The sequence below is a fragment of the Alexandromys fortis genome, unplaced genomic scaffold (assembly GCF_014885135.2).
Source record: "Alexandromys fortis isolate MF-2015 unplaced genomic scaffold, M_Fortis_MF-2015_v1.1 scaffold_69, whole genome shotgun sequence".
In the NCBI taxonomy this organism is placed as follows: domain Eukaryota; kingdom Metazoa; phylum Chordata; class Mammalia; order Rodentia; family Cricetidae; genus Alexandromys; species Alexandromys fortis.
The window spans coordinates 3,784,537-3,797,529 of NW_026067951.1; the positions used below are offsets into that span (position 1 = coordinate 3,784,537).

The 12,993-nt window shown below is 39.2% G+C and overlaps 1 protein-coding gene across 2 annotated transcripts in view; it reads left to right on the plus strand.

Moving 5' to 3' along the window:
* Usp6nl (USP6 N-terminal like) overlaps positions 1 to 12,993 on the plus strand; it is a 132,597-nt gene that overhangs the window by 82,790 nt on the left and 36,814 nt on the right. For both annotated transcript variants that reach the window (XM_050150489.1, XM_050150488.1), the window contains exons 5-6: positions 776 to 815; positions 10,498 to 10,578. In XM_050150489.1, the coding sequence (XP_050006446.1) occupies positions 776 to 815; positions 10,498 to 10,578 (121 nt within the window). The remainder of the gene's footprint in view (positions 1 to 775; positions 816 to 10,497; positions 10,579 to 12,993) is intronic.

A 12,993-nucleotide genomic window follows, 5' to 3' on the forward strand; every position in this document is an offset into this window, starting at 1 on the left:
ACTACTACAAACTAAGCTATCTCTCCTGCTCCCGCAACCCTATTTTATGATTTTACTTTGAGATGGGGTCTCACTCAGTTGCCAAGGCAGGCTTTGCACTCACGGAAACCCAGGAAGTTGTTGAATTTGGTATTTTTTCTTCTACTCACCCCCTTGATTAGCTGGGATTTCAGTCCTCTTCCTCCAGACCTGGCTTTATATTTTTTTCTTCATGCAAAATTTTAGGTAGTAATTTATTTTAGGCAGTAGTTTGATCCAGGAGTGAAAGTGATAGTCTAGGGCACAAGATGGCAGACTGACCTGTGGGTCAGGGCCAAATCCAGTTTACCACTTGGTTTGTAGAAGTTCTGTGGAGCTTAGTGTACCTGTCATTTGTGAGCACTGCCACACTAGAGTCCAGGGAGTTGTGAGAAAGAGTGTGTAGAACATTTCCTACTGACTGTGAAAGGAGTTGCTGAGCCTGGTCTAGGGTAGTGTTCTCCAACAGAATTTTCTGCCATGACAGAAATGTTCAATGTGCCTCTAGCAACATGACTTTTTTGTAGTCAGGTGGTAGCTTACTTCTAACTGCTCCCTGTAGGATAGAGACTACTGTGTTTGAAGATGAACAGTGTTATCATTATAGACCAGCATTATTTGTTGTTGAATTTGGTGGAATGGCAGGAAACATGAAACACGCATCTGTCATAGTGACATATTACATATGCCTGTAGGATACAATCAGTAAAAACTGCTCTGATTTCAACCATTTCATGTATGTTGTTATTCTCTGCAGTGAGGAGGAGCTCCCATATCATAATGCAGCTGCAGACCGGGTAAGTGTGGCTCTTTGTTTATTTGTAGTTATTGATGAATTTCCTCTAGAGGAACAGAATCTGCTTTTGTGATATTTGAGTGCTGAATCATACGCAACTGGCATCATTAGAATTTGATCATAATTGTATTGCTGTTATGAAAGGAATTCAAATAAGGGTGAAATAAGAGGATTTATAAGATTCTCATCTTTCTTTAAAATTAAGGAAAAAGGAGCTGGGTGGGGGTGGCGCATACCTTTAATCCCAACAGGAGGAGGCAGAGGCAGGAGGATCTCTGAGTTCAAGGTCAGCTTGGTCTACAAGAATTAGTTCCAGGACAGGCTCCAAAGCTGCAGAGAAACACTGTATTGAAAAAACAAAACAAAAAACAAACAAACAAAAGTAAGGAAAAGGTCAGCAGTCTAAAATGCTCAGCCCCAGCTTAAGGCTCTACCTGTATGAAATACTTCTCTGTGGCAGGAATTTCCATCCATCCATATTGTGTGTGTGTGTGGGGGGGTAATTCGTTTTTTTCTCTCATTTTTGTTAATTTTTTTGAAAAGTATAACCAGTGTATTTTGATCACACCTTTCTCCCATCCTCCTTTCCTACCCATTCAACTCTGTGTCCTTTTTTTTGTTTTTATTCCATCAAGTACAGTTTGTGCTGCCCAGATACTCCTGAATGTGTAGCCTTCACTGGAGAGTGGTCAACCGTAAAGAAAATTGACTCTCCCTCCTTCCTCTCCCAACAGCTGTCAACTTCCAATAGCTTCTGCACTAGGGTGTGACTTCTTCCTAACCTTCCTTCTCCAACTGAAATTTTGTCTGGCTTGAGTTTGTGCAGCTCTTATGCTTGCTCTCACAACTACTGTGAGCTCATATATACAGCTGCCCTGCCGTGTCCAGAAAACAGTTTCTGTATAATATCCACTGTCTGTGACTCTTAGGATCTTCTATCATAATATCTGAGCCTCAGAGGAGAGGGTGTAATATAGATGTCTGTTGAAGGAGCTGCGGGCTGCGTTCCTGCTGCCCGGCACCCGGCCGCCTGGCTAGCTTATGCCCTGAAATAACAACACACAAATTGTTCATTTAAACACTGCCTGGCCCATTTGCTCTAGCTTCTTACTGGCTAATTCTTACATCTTGATTACCCGTTCCTATTAATGTGTGTAGCACCCCAAGGTGCGCTTACCAGGAAGATTCTAGCCTACCTCCATCCTGGGTCGGAGCCTCATCATGTCTGCTCTGGAGAGGAGCAAGTATTTTACCTCACTTCCTCTTCCTCCCAGCATTCTGTTCTGTTTACTCCACCCACCTAAAGGCTGGCCTATCAAATGTGCCAAGGCAGTTTCTTTATTAGCCAATGACCTTCCTCCATCAGATGTCCCATTTCAGACTGAGCATTTCACAATTCCTTATTCTCTACATCTGAACAGTTGTGAGTTTCTTGGTTAATCACCATCCACTGTAAAAGAAGCTTCTCTGATGAGGTTTGGCAGTTATACTAATCTATGGGTATAACAATAAGTCATTAGGAGTAAGGCATCCCAACTGATCATTATGTACGTTCTGGATAATAAAGCACCATTCTAGACCTATAGCTGTCCATGAGATTTTATCAGCTCCCCTCAAGTAATGCATAGAACGTTTCCCATCATCAGTTACCTTTTCACATTTTAAGGACTAGACAAGTGACACAGTCACCTGTCAGCTTTTCTGTAAACATTGTTCACTGTCCTTAGCCAGGAGCTGGGTCTACACCTGGGCATACCTGAGAAGTAGAGATTGGAAGTTTGAATTGCTCAGAATCACTTTATTCCTCTGTTCTCTTCCAGAATAAACTGTAGAATGAAAGTGAAGGTGTGTGTGTGTGTATTCTACTGGGGAAGGGGCTGAGCTTCAGACAATGCAGGTGAAATTAATTATAATTTGAAAAATATTTTAGGAAAATTTTCTGAGATCAAATTTTTTTGAAAATCAAAACTGTAGAAAACCCTTAAGATGTAAAGAATTGTTATTTGCATATATGAAGAACAGCTGTGAACACCTGCGGGTGAAAGGTTGCCAGATTCTCTGGCAACATCATAGCCTAGATACTTTGACAGGGAACTTTCAATGGCTGCATCGCTGGGTGGCGTGTGTCTTGCCCTGGACTAGCTACTGCTTACAATCCCAGGACCGAGGAAAGGACATTTTTTGTTTGTTTTCTTTTTCTTTTTTTCCTGCCTGTGAGAAGCCCTCTGTCCAGTGACTAGAGGAGAGCCATTTGAGGCAAGATGGGAGATAATTGATATGGGACTCAGGTCTTTAGTACTGCTGAAGTGACATGGAGGTCAGGAAAGCAATCTGTGTAGATCAAGAGTACATGAAAAGGAAGAGGCAGTGATGGTGACCATCTTGTGAGTTCTGCCTTATGGGAACTTTGTGTCAGACTGTCCTAAGTGGCAGCATAAAGATTTGCTTCTGCCTTGCCCTGCTTTACTAATCATCTGGTCCACTATTACACACACAGGGCCTCCATCTTCGCTTAGCTCCAATGCTGTGGTAACCATTACAGATAGTCTCTGTCTTATGTTAGTTTTGCCTAAAGTTTGCTCCCTCCCTCCGTCTGTCCCTCCGTCCGTCCCTCCCTCCCTCCCTAGTGCTACAAAATCCATACTTTAGATTTTGAATTTTGATCTTTTCCTTGGCCTATTGGTTGACAGATCTGCCCAGTAGACAAATGTCCCCATCACAGTGAATGTGTGCTCCTTCTCCCAGACTCCAGCCCACAGTCTTCTGAGTTGTCTTTGACTCTCCTCAGACCCCCATCTCATCTCTCAACCAATGCTGTGAGCTTGGCCATCCAGGTCTACTCAGAATTTTTAGACTTCATCTTTACTTCAGCTACCTTGGTCCATTGTAATTTTTCTTCTGGAGCTTCCTGTCTTCCTAGCTCAGCCCTTGCCCTTTTCTCTCACTGTTTTAGCTGTTCACCACAAACAATTAGAAGGATCCTGTTAAAATGAGTTAAAATCATGCCACTTTCTGATGAGAATCTCCTAATATCTCCCCTGTTCATCCACAGTAAAGCTCAAGTGCTAAAAGTGATCCTCAAGGTGTTGTAGGACCTCACTCTTTGCCTTGTGCTACCTCTTTCATTCAATTCCTGGCTCCCTAGTATCTCCTGGATGTGTGGGTGGGACAGAGTTCCTCTCAAGGCTTTCCCACTGGCTTCTTCTTGTGGGGTATTTTGCTGTCCTCATAGTAATTGCAAGGCTCAGCCCTTTAGTTCCTTCAAGAATTTACTCTAATATCACTTATAGGATATGATTGTTCATAGTCATCTAACCTAAAGTTGGGAACTTCTCTCCGATGTTAATTATCTTCTTTATTTTTTTTCTGTATTGTACATAACACAGTTTACGTGTTAGATATTTTGAAGATCTTTTTCACTCATCTGATTCTCCCACTAGGTTGTAATCTGTATGAGTCACATAACACCTTCTTTATAGCACTGAATATATTGACTTAAAAGCTGCTGGAGTTTGCAGATATTGTAGTGTCCTGAACTAGAAAGGTCAGAGAAAAAAAGAATTAAAATTATTGTTTTTTTTTTTAAACAAAGGCTAGGTTGTATTAATCTAGTAAAAAACCTCTCTCCAACTCTTCCTTCACTATTTGTAATTTTTTGGTTGAGAAACATTGGAGTCCAGTAATTGGATAAGCCAAGAAAAGTTCTAGTAAAGAAGAAATGTAAGGCAAATTAGTGGAGGGTACGTGCTTAAAAAGTAAGCATGTTTAATTTTTTTTAAGACTGAGCTGTATAGTAAGATTCCTGCCCAATACAAGTATGTATATGATTGCTTAATTAACTTCTTGTTTGAAGTTCTAATATAATAGGAAATTACTAAAAAGTAATCTGTGTATACCTTAATGATTTATTTAAAATTCCAAGCATGATGGGTGGCACACGCCTTTAATCTCAGCACTCAGGAGGCAGAGGCAGGTAGAACTCTATAGTTTGAGACCAACCTAGCTTTCGTAGAGAGTTCCTGGCCACCAGAGGTACACTGTGAAAGCCTCCCTACCATTTATGTAAAAAACATTAAGATGAGAACATATTTGTATATTTACTTGTCAGTGGGGTAAGAGAAGGTTTTGAGGTAGTTTCTTCCTTAGAGCCTTTTCACACATTACGTGTGCTTATTTTATGTCCTTCTTTAATTTTTTCTGCATTTATTTGTTATGAATGCACCCATGAATGTATGCAAGCTTGCATGTGTGTGTGTGCACATTTGTGTGTGTTATTCACAGCACACATGTGGAGGTTGGTTCTTTCCTTCCACCAGGTGGATACTGAGGTTTCAACTCAGGTTGTCACGCTTGGCAGCAGGTGGCTCTGACTCTTCATGTTATTTCACCAGGTCCCTCACTTTTAAGATATATAATGTATAATATATAACACATTAATAATTACATATATTTATGTAAGGATTTAATATATATTATATGGACTTCTTAGACAACATGCAAAGAAGCTAGCATTCTGTCTGCCTATATGTAGTGACCAAGCTCTACCATTGTTAGACAGGTAATAAAAATTTATTTGTATTTTTTTCATTGAGTTAGATCAAGAAAATGATTGGCTTGCTGAAGTTTACACTCCATAAAGCGTGCAGCTGAAACTGTGTTTCTTGGTACTTAGGAAGACTTGCTCTCTGTCTGAGTAATCATGACTTCAATTCTAGCTCTGCCCATGCGTTATTTTATAGGAGACCATTCTCCATTTAAAAGAGGGACAGTAATCCTTTATAAGAGGATTAATGTAGTGTTTGCAAACTTACTTGGGTTTCCTCAAAAAGGCACTTAAACAAATAAACTCATTATATTTACCCTGTAGAGAACAATATTAATAATGGATTTTATTATTTCCTTGAGCTTATTAATGTTTTTAATAAGGAGGAAAGGTTATATAAAAATGTGAATTTTTATAGATAAAGCCATGAAATGCAGTGCAGTGTTATTTATAATATATAAAATATGAGAGCCTTTTACTTTTAAATTTTTTATTTTATTTTTTTTGTGTGTGTGCACACATGCTTATATGCATATGTGCCACTGTAGGCATGTTTCGAGAAGACAACTTTTGGTGGTTGATTCTCTGCATCCATCATGTGAATCCTGCAGATTAAGCTCAAGTTCTCAGGCTTTGTGGTGGGCAAGTGTTTTACCCCTGAACCATTTTGTCAGCCCCAATCCCTTATTTCTTCTAAAAAGTACGACTTCATTTTACATAGCATCAAGTCTTAATGGTAAGTGACCATACTTTCCAGTGGCAAGGCTTCCTGTACTTCCTATCCTCTTCTGACCTCTGCTGGTGAGATCTAAGCATGGGTGACTCTCAGCAACTTTACTTACATGTCCTTATTGTATGACATGCAGTAAAAACCCCAATTTTGTACTAGTCTCATTGTTACATTATATTTAGCACCTCATATATCTGAGCTTCTCCCCACATGTAAGCAGTTCCTTTAGTGGACAGTTGTTCCAGACCTACAGCTCACTTCTCAGCAGACTGCTCCCTTGTTGATGCAGACTGAGAGCCCAGATGACTTTAACCTATGGTGTACAGATCAGAGGTATACATGACCAAATGCTTGCGTTTGCTAGAGCAGCTCATAGAACTTAAATGCTGTGCTTACTTAGACCCATTTACAAAAAAAAAAAATAAATGAAGGAAGGAAGGAAAGAAGGAAAGCAAGCAAGGTGATCACCAGCCTGGAAGCTGTCTAAACCCCATACCTGAAGGATATTAATGGAGTCTTTATGACATAGCCATAGTCAATGTATGAGACCTGAATTCAGTCTTCAGCTTTCTCTCTCTCTCTCTCTCTCTCTCTCTCTCTCTCTCTCTCTCTCTCTCTCTCTCTCTCTCCTCTCTCTCTCTCTCACACACACACACACACACACACGTACACCACCATTTGGGAGACAATTAGAAATTTTAGTGTATAGGCCATGAGATGATAATGATTGAATTTGAAATTTCTTGGATATAAGAATGGTACAATGATTAGGATAAAATTTTTGTTTTTAAATGGCTATATTCTTGGAAATATTTAGATATGATGTACTCATATCTGTGATTTTTTAGTGTATTTGCCACACCCCCAAAATAAATAAATAAAATTTGGCAAAAGATTAATACTTGTTAGATTTTCATGAACTACATAGAACATATGACATGTTTTTTTTTAAATTTTCATGTAGGTTTGAAGTATTTCAAAATGAAAATAAGAAAAGTAATGTGCTTAAAGTCAAAAGCCGACAGAATCTATGCTGTCTGAGCTTCTCACACACACCAGCAGTTCTGATTTTTGTCACACTGTGGAAACCATCTGAAAACATATGGAATGACACTTTATACCATTGTGCTACATGCGGGTATTATAAATTCTTCTGGTTGGTTGTTTCTGTATTACGTGGTGAAGTCATCCTCTTTCCTACTCTACTTGGGAACCACAGGACTGTAGTAATTATTTCACATTGCTGCCTATGTCCTACTTTATGAAACTATTTAATATGTTGTTTTAAACTCTCTTGTACAACTGTTGTTTTAGGTAATGAAATTAAAAGATAAACCTATGCTTTGGTCTCTGTGGTCAAGGAGTTAATGCTATAATAAACAACAACAACAACAATAATGTGATTTGAGCACTTAGTCTGCTAGTGTACATGTATTGAGTGCAACAATAATTGTAATGGTTCTCATTCTGTAGAACAGAGAACCAAGGTAAAGAAGGATCAAGTGATTTGTCCCAAGGGAAACCAATAGGAAGAGGCAGAACTCTGACTCAGCTGGGCCTTGGTCCATGCCACTAAATGCTGAGGGAATAGTTGAATTAGTTTGAACATGAAGGCATTTGGGAGAGGTCCTAGATTGTAAACATTTGAACTGAATCTTGAGAAGTTACAGAAGATACTGCCAGTGAATGATGTATTAGTTACTTTCTCATTGCTTTGACAAAATATCTGTCAAAAGCTTGTTTTGGAAAGGCTTTTATTAAGGAAAGGCTTGCTTTGGCAGTTCGGGGTGCAGGGCTTATTTAGATGTGCAGTTCATCATGGCAGGGAAGTCATGGCGGTAGAAGTTAGAACATCTGTCTGGTCACATGGCAGTCACAGGAAAATAGATGAGTTCTGGGGCTCAGATCACTTTCTACTTTTTTAGTCAGGTTCAGACCCCAACCAGGCTCATTTAACTCAGTTTAGAAACTCCCTCCCAGTTATAATCAGAGCTTTGTCTCCTGTGTGGTTGTACATCTGTCAAGTTGACAGTAAGCGTGAGCCATCACAGGTGGTGAGGAAAAGCACCACTAGCAGACAAATAGCAGAACTTGGTCAGAGAGGCTTGGTTGTGTGTTGGGAATAACCAGCAGTTCAGGACAACAGATTTGAGTTTGAGAGTGTCTGTTAAAATCTCAGGTAGAAATCCTGACACAACTGTTGTATTCTACTTTCATTTTGGTGTAAATGAATCTGTGGCTTACTGATGCTCTCTAGCCTGTTTTTCTAGGTCACTTAAGTTCACAATTATCATATGTGGTTTCAGTTACTCTTCAAAACAGTTATTAGAACAGTCAGCTTCAGTATATTTGGTGAGAAAGTAGGTTTTAGCCATGAATTACCGATTGGAGTGGAGAGGGAGACTTTGCATTCAAGTCTGGGGTAGTGAAATGATATTATTGCAGAGTTAGCACTTAAGCTTAACTGATATTTAAATTCCTACACTAGGAGATTAGCCTAGGTTTAAATTTTTTGTATAGAAGAAAGAAAAGCATGTTTAATGGTTTTTCAGGATGCAAAAATGGATGGCAAACATTAATATGCAAAAGTGTATCTAAAAAAAAAAAGAATACTACTTCCTAAAGTGGTATATTGGTAATTCATAGAAATCAAAGTGAAAGTTAGCAAGAGATGTCTGGGTCCCGTAGGGCTGCTTGGGCTAAGTGTGTGTCATGCTCTTGTGTTGATGTGGATTATTTGGGTGTTTTCCTGTTGGTAGAGGAGGTTATGCTATAAGAAGTCAAAGGATGGAATGGGGAATAACAAAAACACAGCAAATGGCCCTTTAACCAGTCCCTGGTTCTTCACAGTTTGGCCTTTTCTAAAGTCAGAATTAGCACATTTAGCAAAACATTAATTAGATTTCAGTGCCCCACTGAGTTTTAAAATTAAACATATTTCTGGAACCATCTGCATCATTTTATCACTAATATAATAAAAATCGTGTTTATCCTTTTGAAAAATGGGAATTAATGTTCTTTTGCTTACAAGTGATCATCTTTTATTATAAAAACTTTAAAGAGTTAGAAAGTAATTATAGAGTTTTATGAATATACCTAAAGGTAAATTCTCTAAAATCATTCTCATTGGTGAGGATCTGTTCTTAAATTCAGGATTTTCCTTGGGCATTTATGTTTTTAGATCTAAAATTATTGGTGGTGGGTGTGTGCCATCTGCCAGTGTACTGCCTGCCTGTTTGGGGCTGGATTGAAGCCAGTCAGTAAGGAGCCATAATTTTCATTCAGGAAGCATGATTGCCTGTGTTAGAAAGAATACAGGATGGCAACTGACGACAGAAGAGAGGCGGCAGTAGAGCATAAGGAGAGCCCACCTGCCTGCTCGCTCTCTCGCTCTCTGCCCTTGCTAGATTTGTCCCTTAAGCTCTTGTATCTGCTTCCTCAGTGACAGACCTGCCTCATGAGGCTAAAGGGAGCGTGCATCCTTGGAGTGTAAGATGAAGCTGCAGAATTGTTGCCTTTCTTGGGTAGTTGTTTCTTGTCATTGCTTTTTATCATGCATTTAGGTCTCAATACTTAGGGAAAAAGTATTTTTCCCCTGGAGACTCCAAAAGTTAAACCCTGTTAACCTGCCTCAGTGCTCAGCTCTGATGCAGATCTCAGTCTTGATATATGACATTCAAGACTCCTCACCTTGTTTCCTTTTTCAACTCTTTGAAACTTCTGTCAGCTCCATGGGGTGCTGAATGATATCAGAATCACATGTATCCCACACCACACCAGATAAATTCCATAATAATCTTTCAGCTCCTCGTGTAGGGTCTTTGACTGCTTTTCCATGTGATCTTGGTACTAGCCTATTTCATGTCAAAGTCCTTGCCACAGCGTTGTATCTCCTTTGTCAGCACACGAGGAATCTCAGGTTACAACGCTGGCTCATTTTTGTATATTATTTCTAGCATGAAGCTTGTTATGTATTAATCACACAGTAACTAAATTAAATTCTTTTAAAAAGCAGACTTAGTCATCAAAAATATTAATGTGCTAGAATTGAGTAAAATTAGATAAAAGAGAATTGAAACTTGTAGTTGTTTTTCTGTTGCTTTGCAAAATAACTTCAAATTTTCCTTTTAAAAAACTTTTGTAGTCTATGTTGGACCTTTCTGATTGTCTTTAAAGCCCTTTCACTGTCTTCTCACTGACAGCAAGTACTATGTGAGGTTCCTGCTGTCAGCTCTTGGTTGCTGTTGATACTGGTCTCACATTATCCCTCTTAGAAGCAAGTTAGGCAGGGCATTTGCTCTCTGGAATAATGTCACTTCAAAAAGCATTTTCTTTGGTTTTGTTATCTTGTGATTTATTAGTAAAGAAGTGTCAAACAAACAATAACACTGTATTTGAATTTTATTTTAGCAAAAGCAACTGGAAATTGAAAGAACTACCAAATGGCTGAAAATGCTGAAAGGATGGGAAAAATATAAGAATACCGAGAAGGTAATTTAAAATAATGTTATTTCCATATGAAGCTATTGAAATTCATTGTGGATTTTCACAGTAAGAGTTTTCCTTCAATTATTCCAATGTTTACACTCACGTTTATTTTTGAAATTTTAGTTTAATGAAGAAGAATGCTTTATCTTAAAAATCTTCATGTTGGAAATGGAGTCCCCAGGTCAGAGTGGTTCCAGCAGTCAGAGCAGTGCTGGCTGTCCAGAGTCTAGTGTAACTGGGTTTAACTGCTCTGTTGTATCTTCTGTGCCTCAGTTTCTTCTGCTTCCACTCTGGCTTCCCTTTGGGGTCAGAATCCTTGCTGTCGTTCCAGACCTCACATCCATATCACATTGCTGAAAAAGAATGCCCTCTGAACACTTGTCCTGGAAGCAGGAGCCATCTTCTCTCCAGAAGCTTCCAGAAACCCTTGTACTGCTCTGCCCTGAGTCCCTGCTAAGTTTTAAACCAAGTAGAGGGGTACGAGAGGGGAACCAACAAAAACTAAAACTCAAGTTCCTTAAGATTACTCCCAGTCTTGCTGAGAAGGTTCAGCAGGTTAAGGTGCTGTGCAAGCCTGGTGGACCAGAGTTTGAGCACCCAGCCCATATAAATCAACTTGTCCTCAGATGGCCGTATGAGTGCTGGAGCATGCTTTCCAAAGTTTAATGTTACCAGTTGCAACACGGTGCCAACAGTTTTCCTTCAAGTCAGAGCTTTCGTGTATTTATGGTGAGAAAATGCTTGCCAAATATAGCCACAAATCTGTAGAGCCCTAGAACTGTGGGTTGTTAGTTGTTCTTTCAAGTATAATGGCATTCTGTGAGATGAAGCATTTGGTGCAAATTGTCATTCAGACATCTTGAGAAGCACTTTTTCCAAGGTAGGTACCAGCTCCAGAAGGACTTCTGATTTAATCAGTCAGCATATCACTGCAACCTGTGCCCAAGAGTTTAAGAGTTAATTCAATTAGTGCTTTCTATGTTAGGAACATTCCTATGTAAAACTGACCTTGTTAAAAAAAATGAGTAAAAAGTACAGTAATTCCAAATTGTACTGTTGTTGCCTTGGTTTGTACCCTGTGGTAGTAGCTTTATTACCATCCCTTTCTGCCGTCAGTGCAAAAGTCATAGTGAAAATGGAAAGAGACAGCGTGCTATGTTCATATTTTGAAAATGCTTGCAAACTCCTAATATCTCACCTTCAGTTCATTCACAGTGTAATAGTGCTCATTTTAAAGGGATGCTGGTCTGTTAGACCAACACAGGAAAATTAGCACGACCTGGCCTATAGACAACACCCAGTAAATGCTGGTTACCTGTGTAAAGCTTTTAAAGGGTGGGAAACATCCTATGCCAGAACACAACTAAGCTAACTTTTAGAACATGTGGGTTTTTTCCCCTTCTATTTCTTTACTCTTTAAATTTTTAAATTCCACTTATTTAGTGTCTGTGTATGTGGGTGTATGTGTGTTACAATGTGCAAATGGAGGTTAGAGGACAATGGTCAAGAGTCAGGTTTCTTCTAATGTATGTGGTCTCTGGGCTTTGAAATTAGGTTTTCAGGCTGGACTACAGCACCTTTACCTGCTGAACCATTGCACTGGCCTGCATTTCTTTATACACACTTGTATAAGTACAAATTATTGTGTGTCAGCATAACAAGAATTGTGAAGAGCATCAGTTACTCGGGTTTTAACTGACATAGGAGCAGCCCTGAGGCTAAGATAAAGCTCAGTGGAATAGTTTCGGTTTAAATTCCAGCTTGTCTCATACTAACTGTATGACTTTGGGGAAGATATTTAACTTTTCCACAGCAAGGTTACCTTGACGCAGGGCAACAGTAATGCCTACTTTTCGAGCTGTGGTGAGGATTAAATAACCTACCTTAGTACAGCATAGGAAGTGCTACTTGTTAGCCCAGGAAAGGCTGTTTTGCAGTGTTGGGGGAAAGCAAAGTCAAGTAAGGTTTCTTTTATTATAGGACTCTTCAGCCGTTACTGTGGACTCTGACCTGCCATTGTAGGAAAATTATTCACTGTGGAGATCTTTTGGTTATAGGATATCTCACAGAGCTAAGGTCATCATCGTTTTTTCTTTGTGAGCACCACAAATATCCTTATTTTAAAGTTAAATTCTTACTATTCTATTTTACACCAAAGTGAGTTAATTTTGTGTTGTTGAGGTCTTTGTTTTAACATTGAGTTTAGAACTCAAGATAATTTTAAAAGGAATCACTTCGAAGTGGGAAATTAGATACAGTTTCTGTGCTCTTATTTAATAGCACACCCCCTCAGATCAGCTTGCACCTGACAGCTCCTTTTCCTCTGTGGAAAGATTGCTCAAGCCATGATGACAGGATAAGTTTTGAAGCATTGCACCTACACTTTGGTTTCACATTGTAGGATTCTGCAGCTTCATT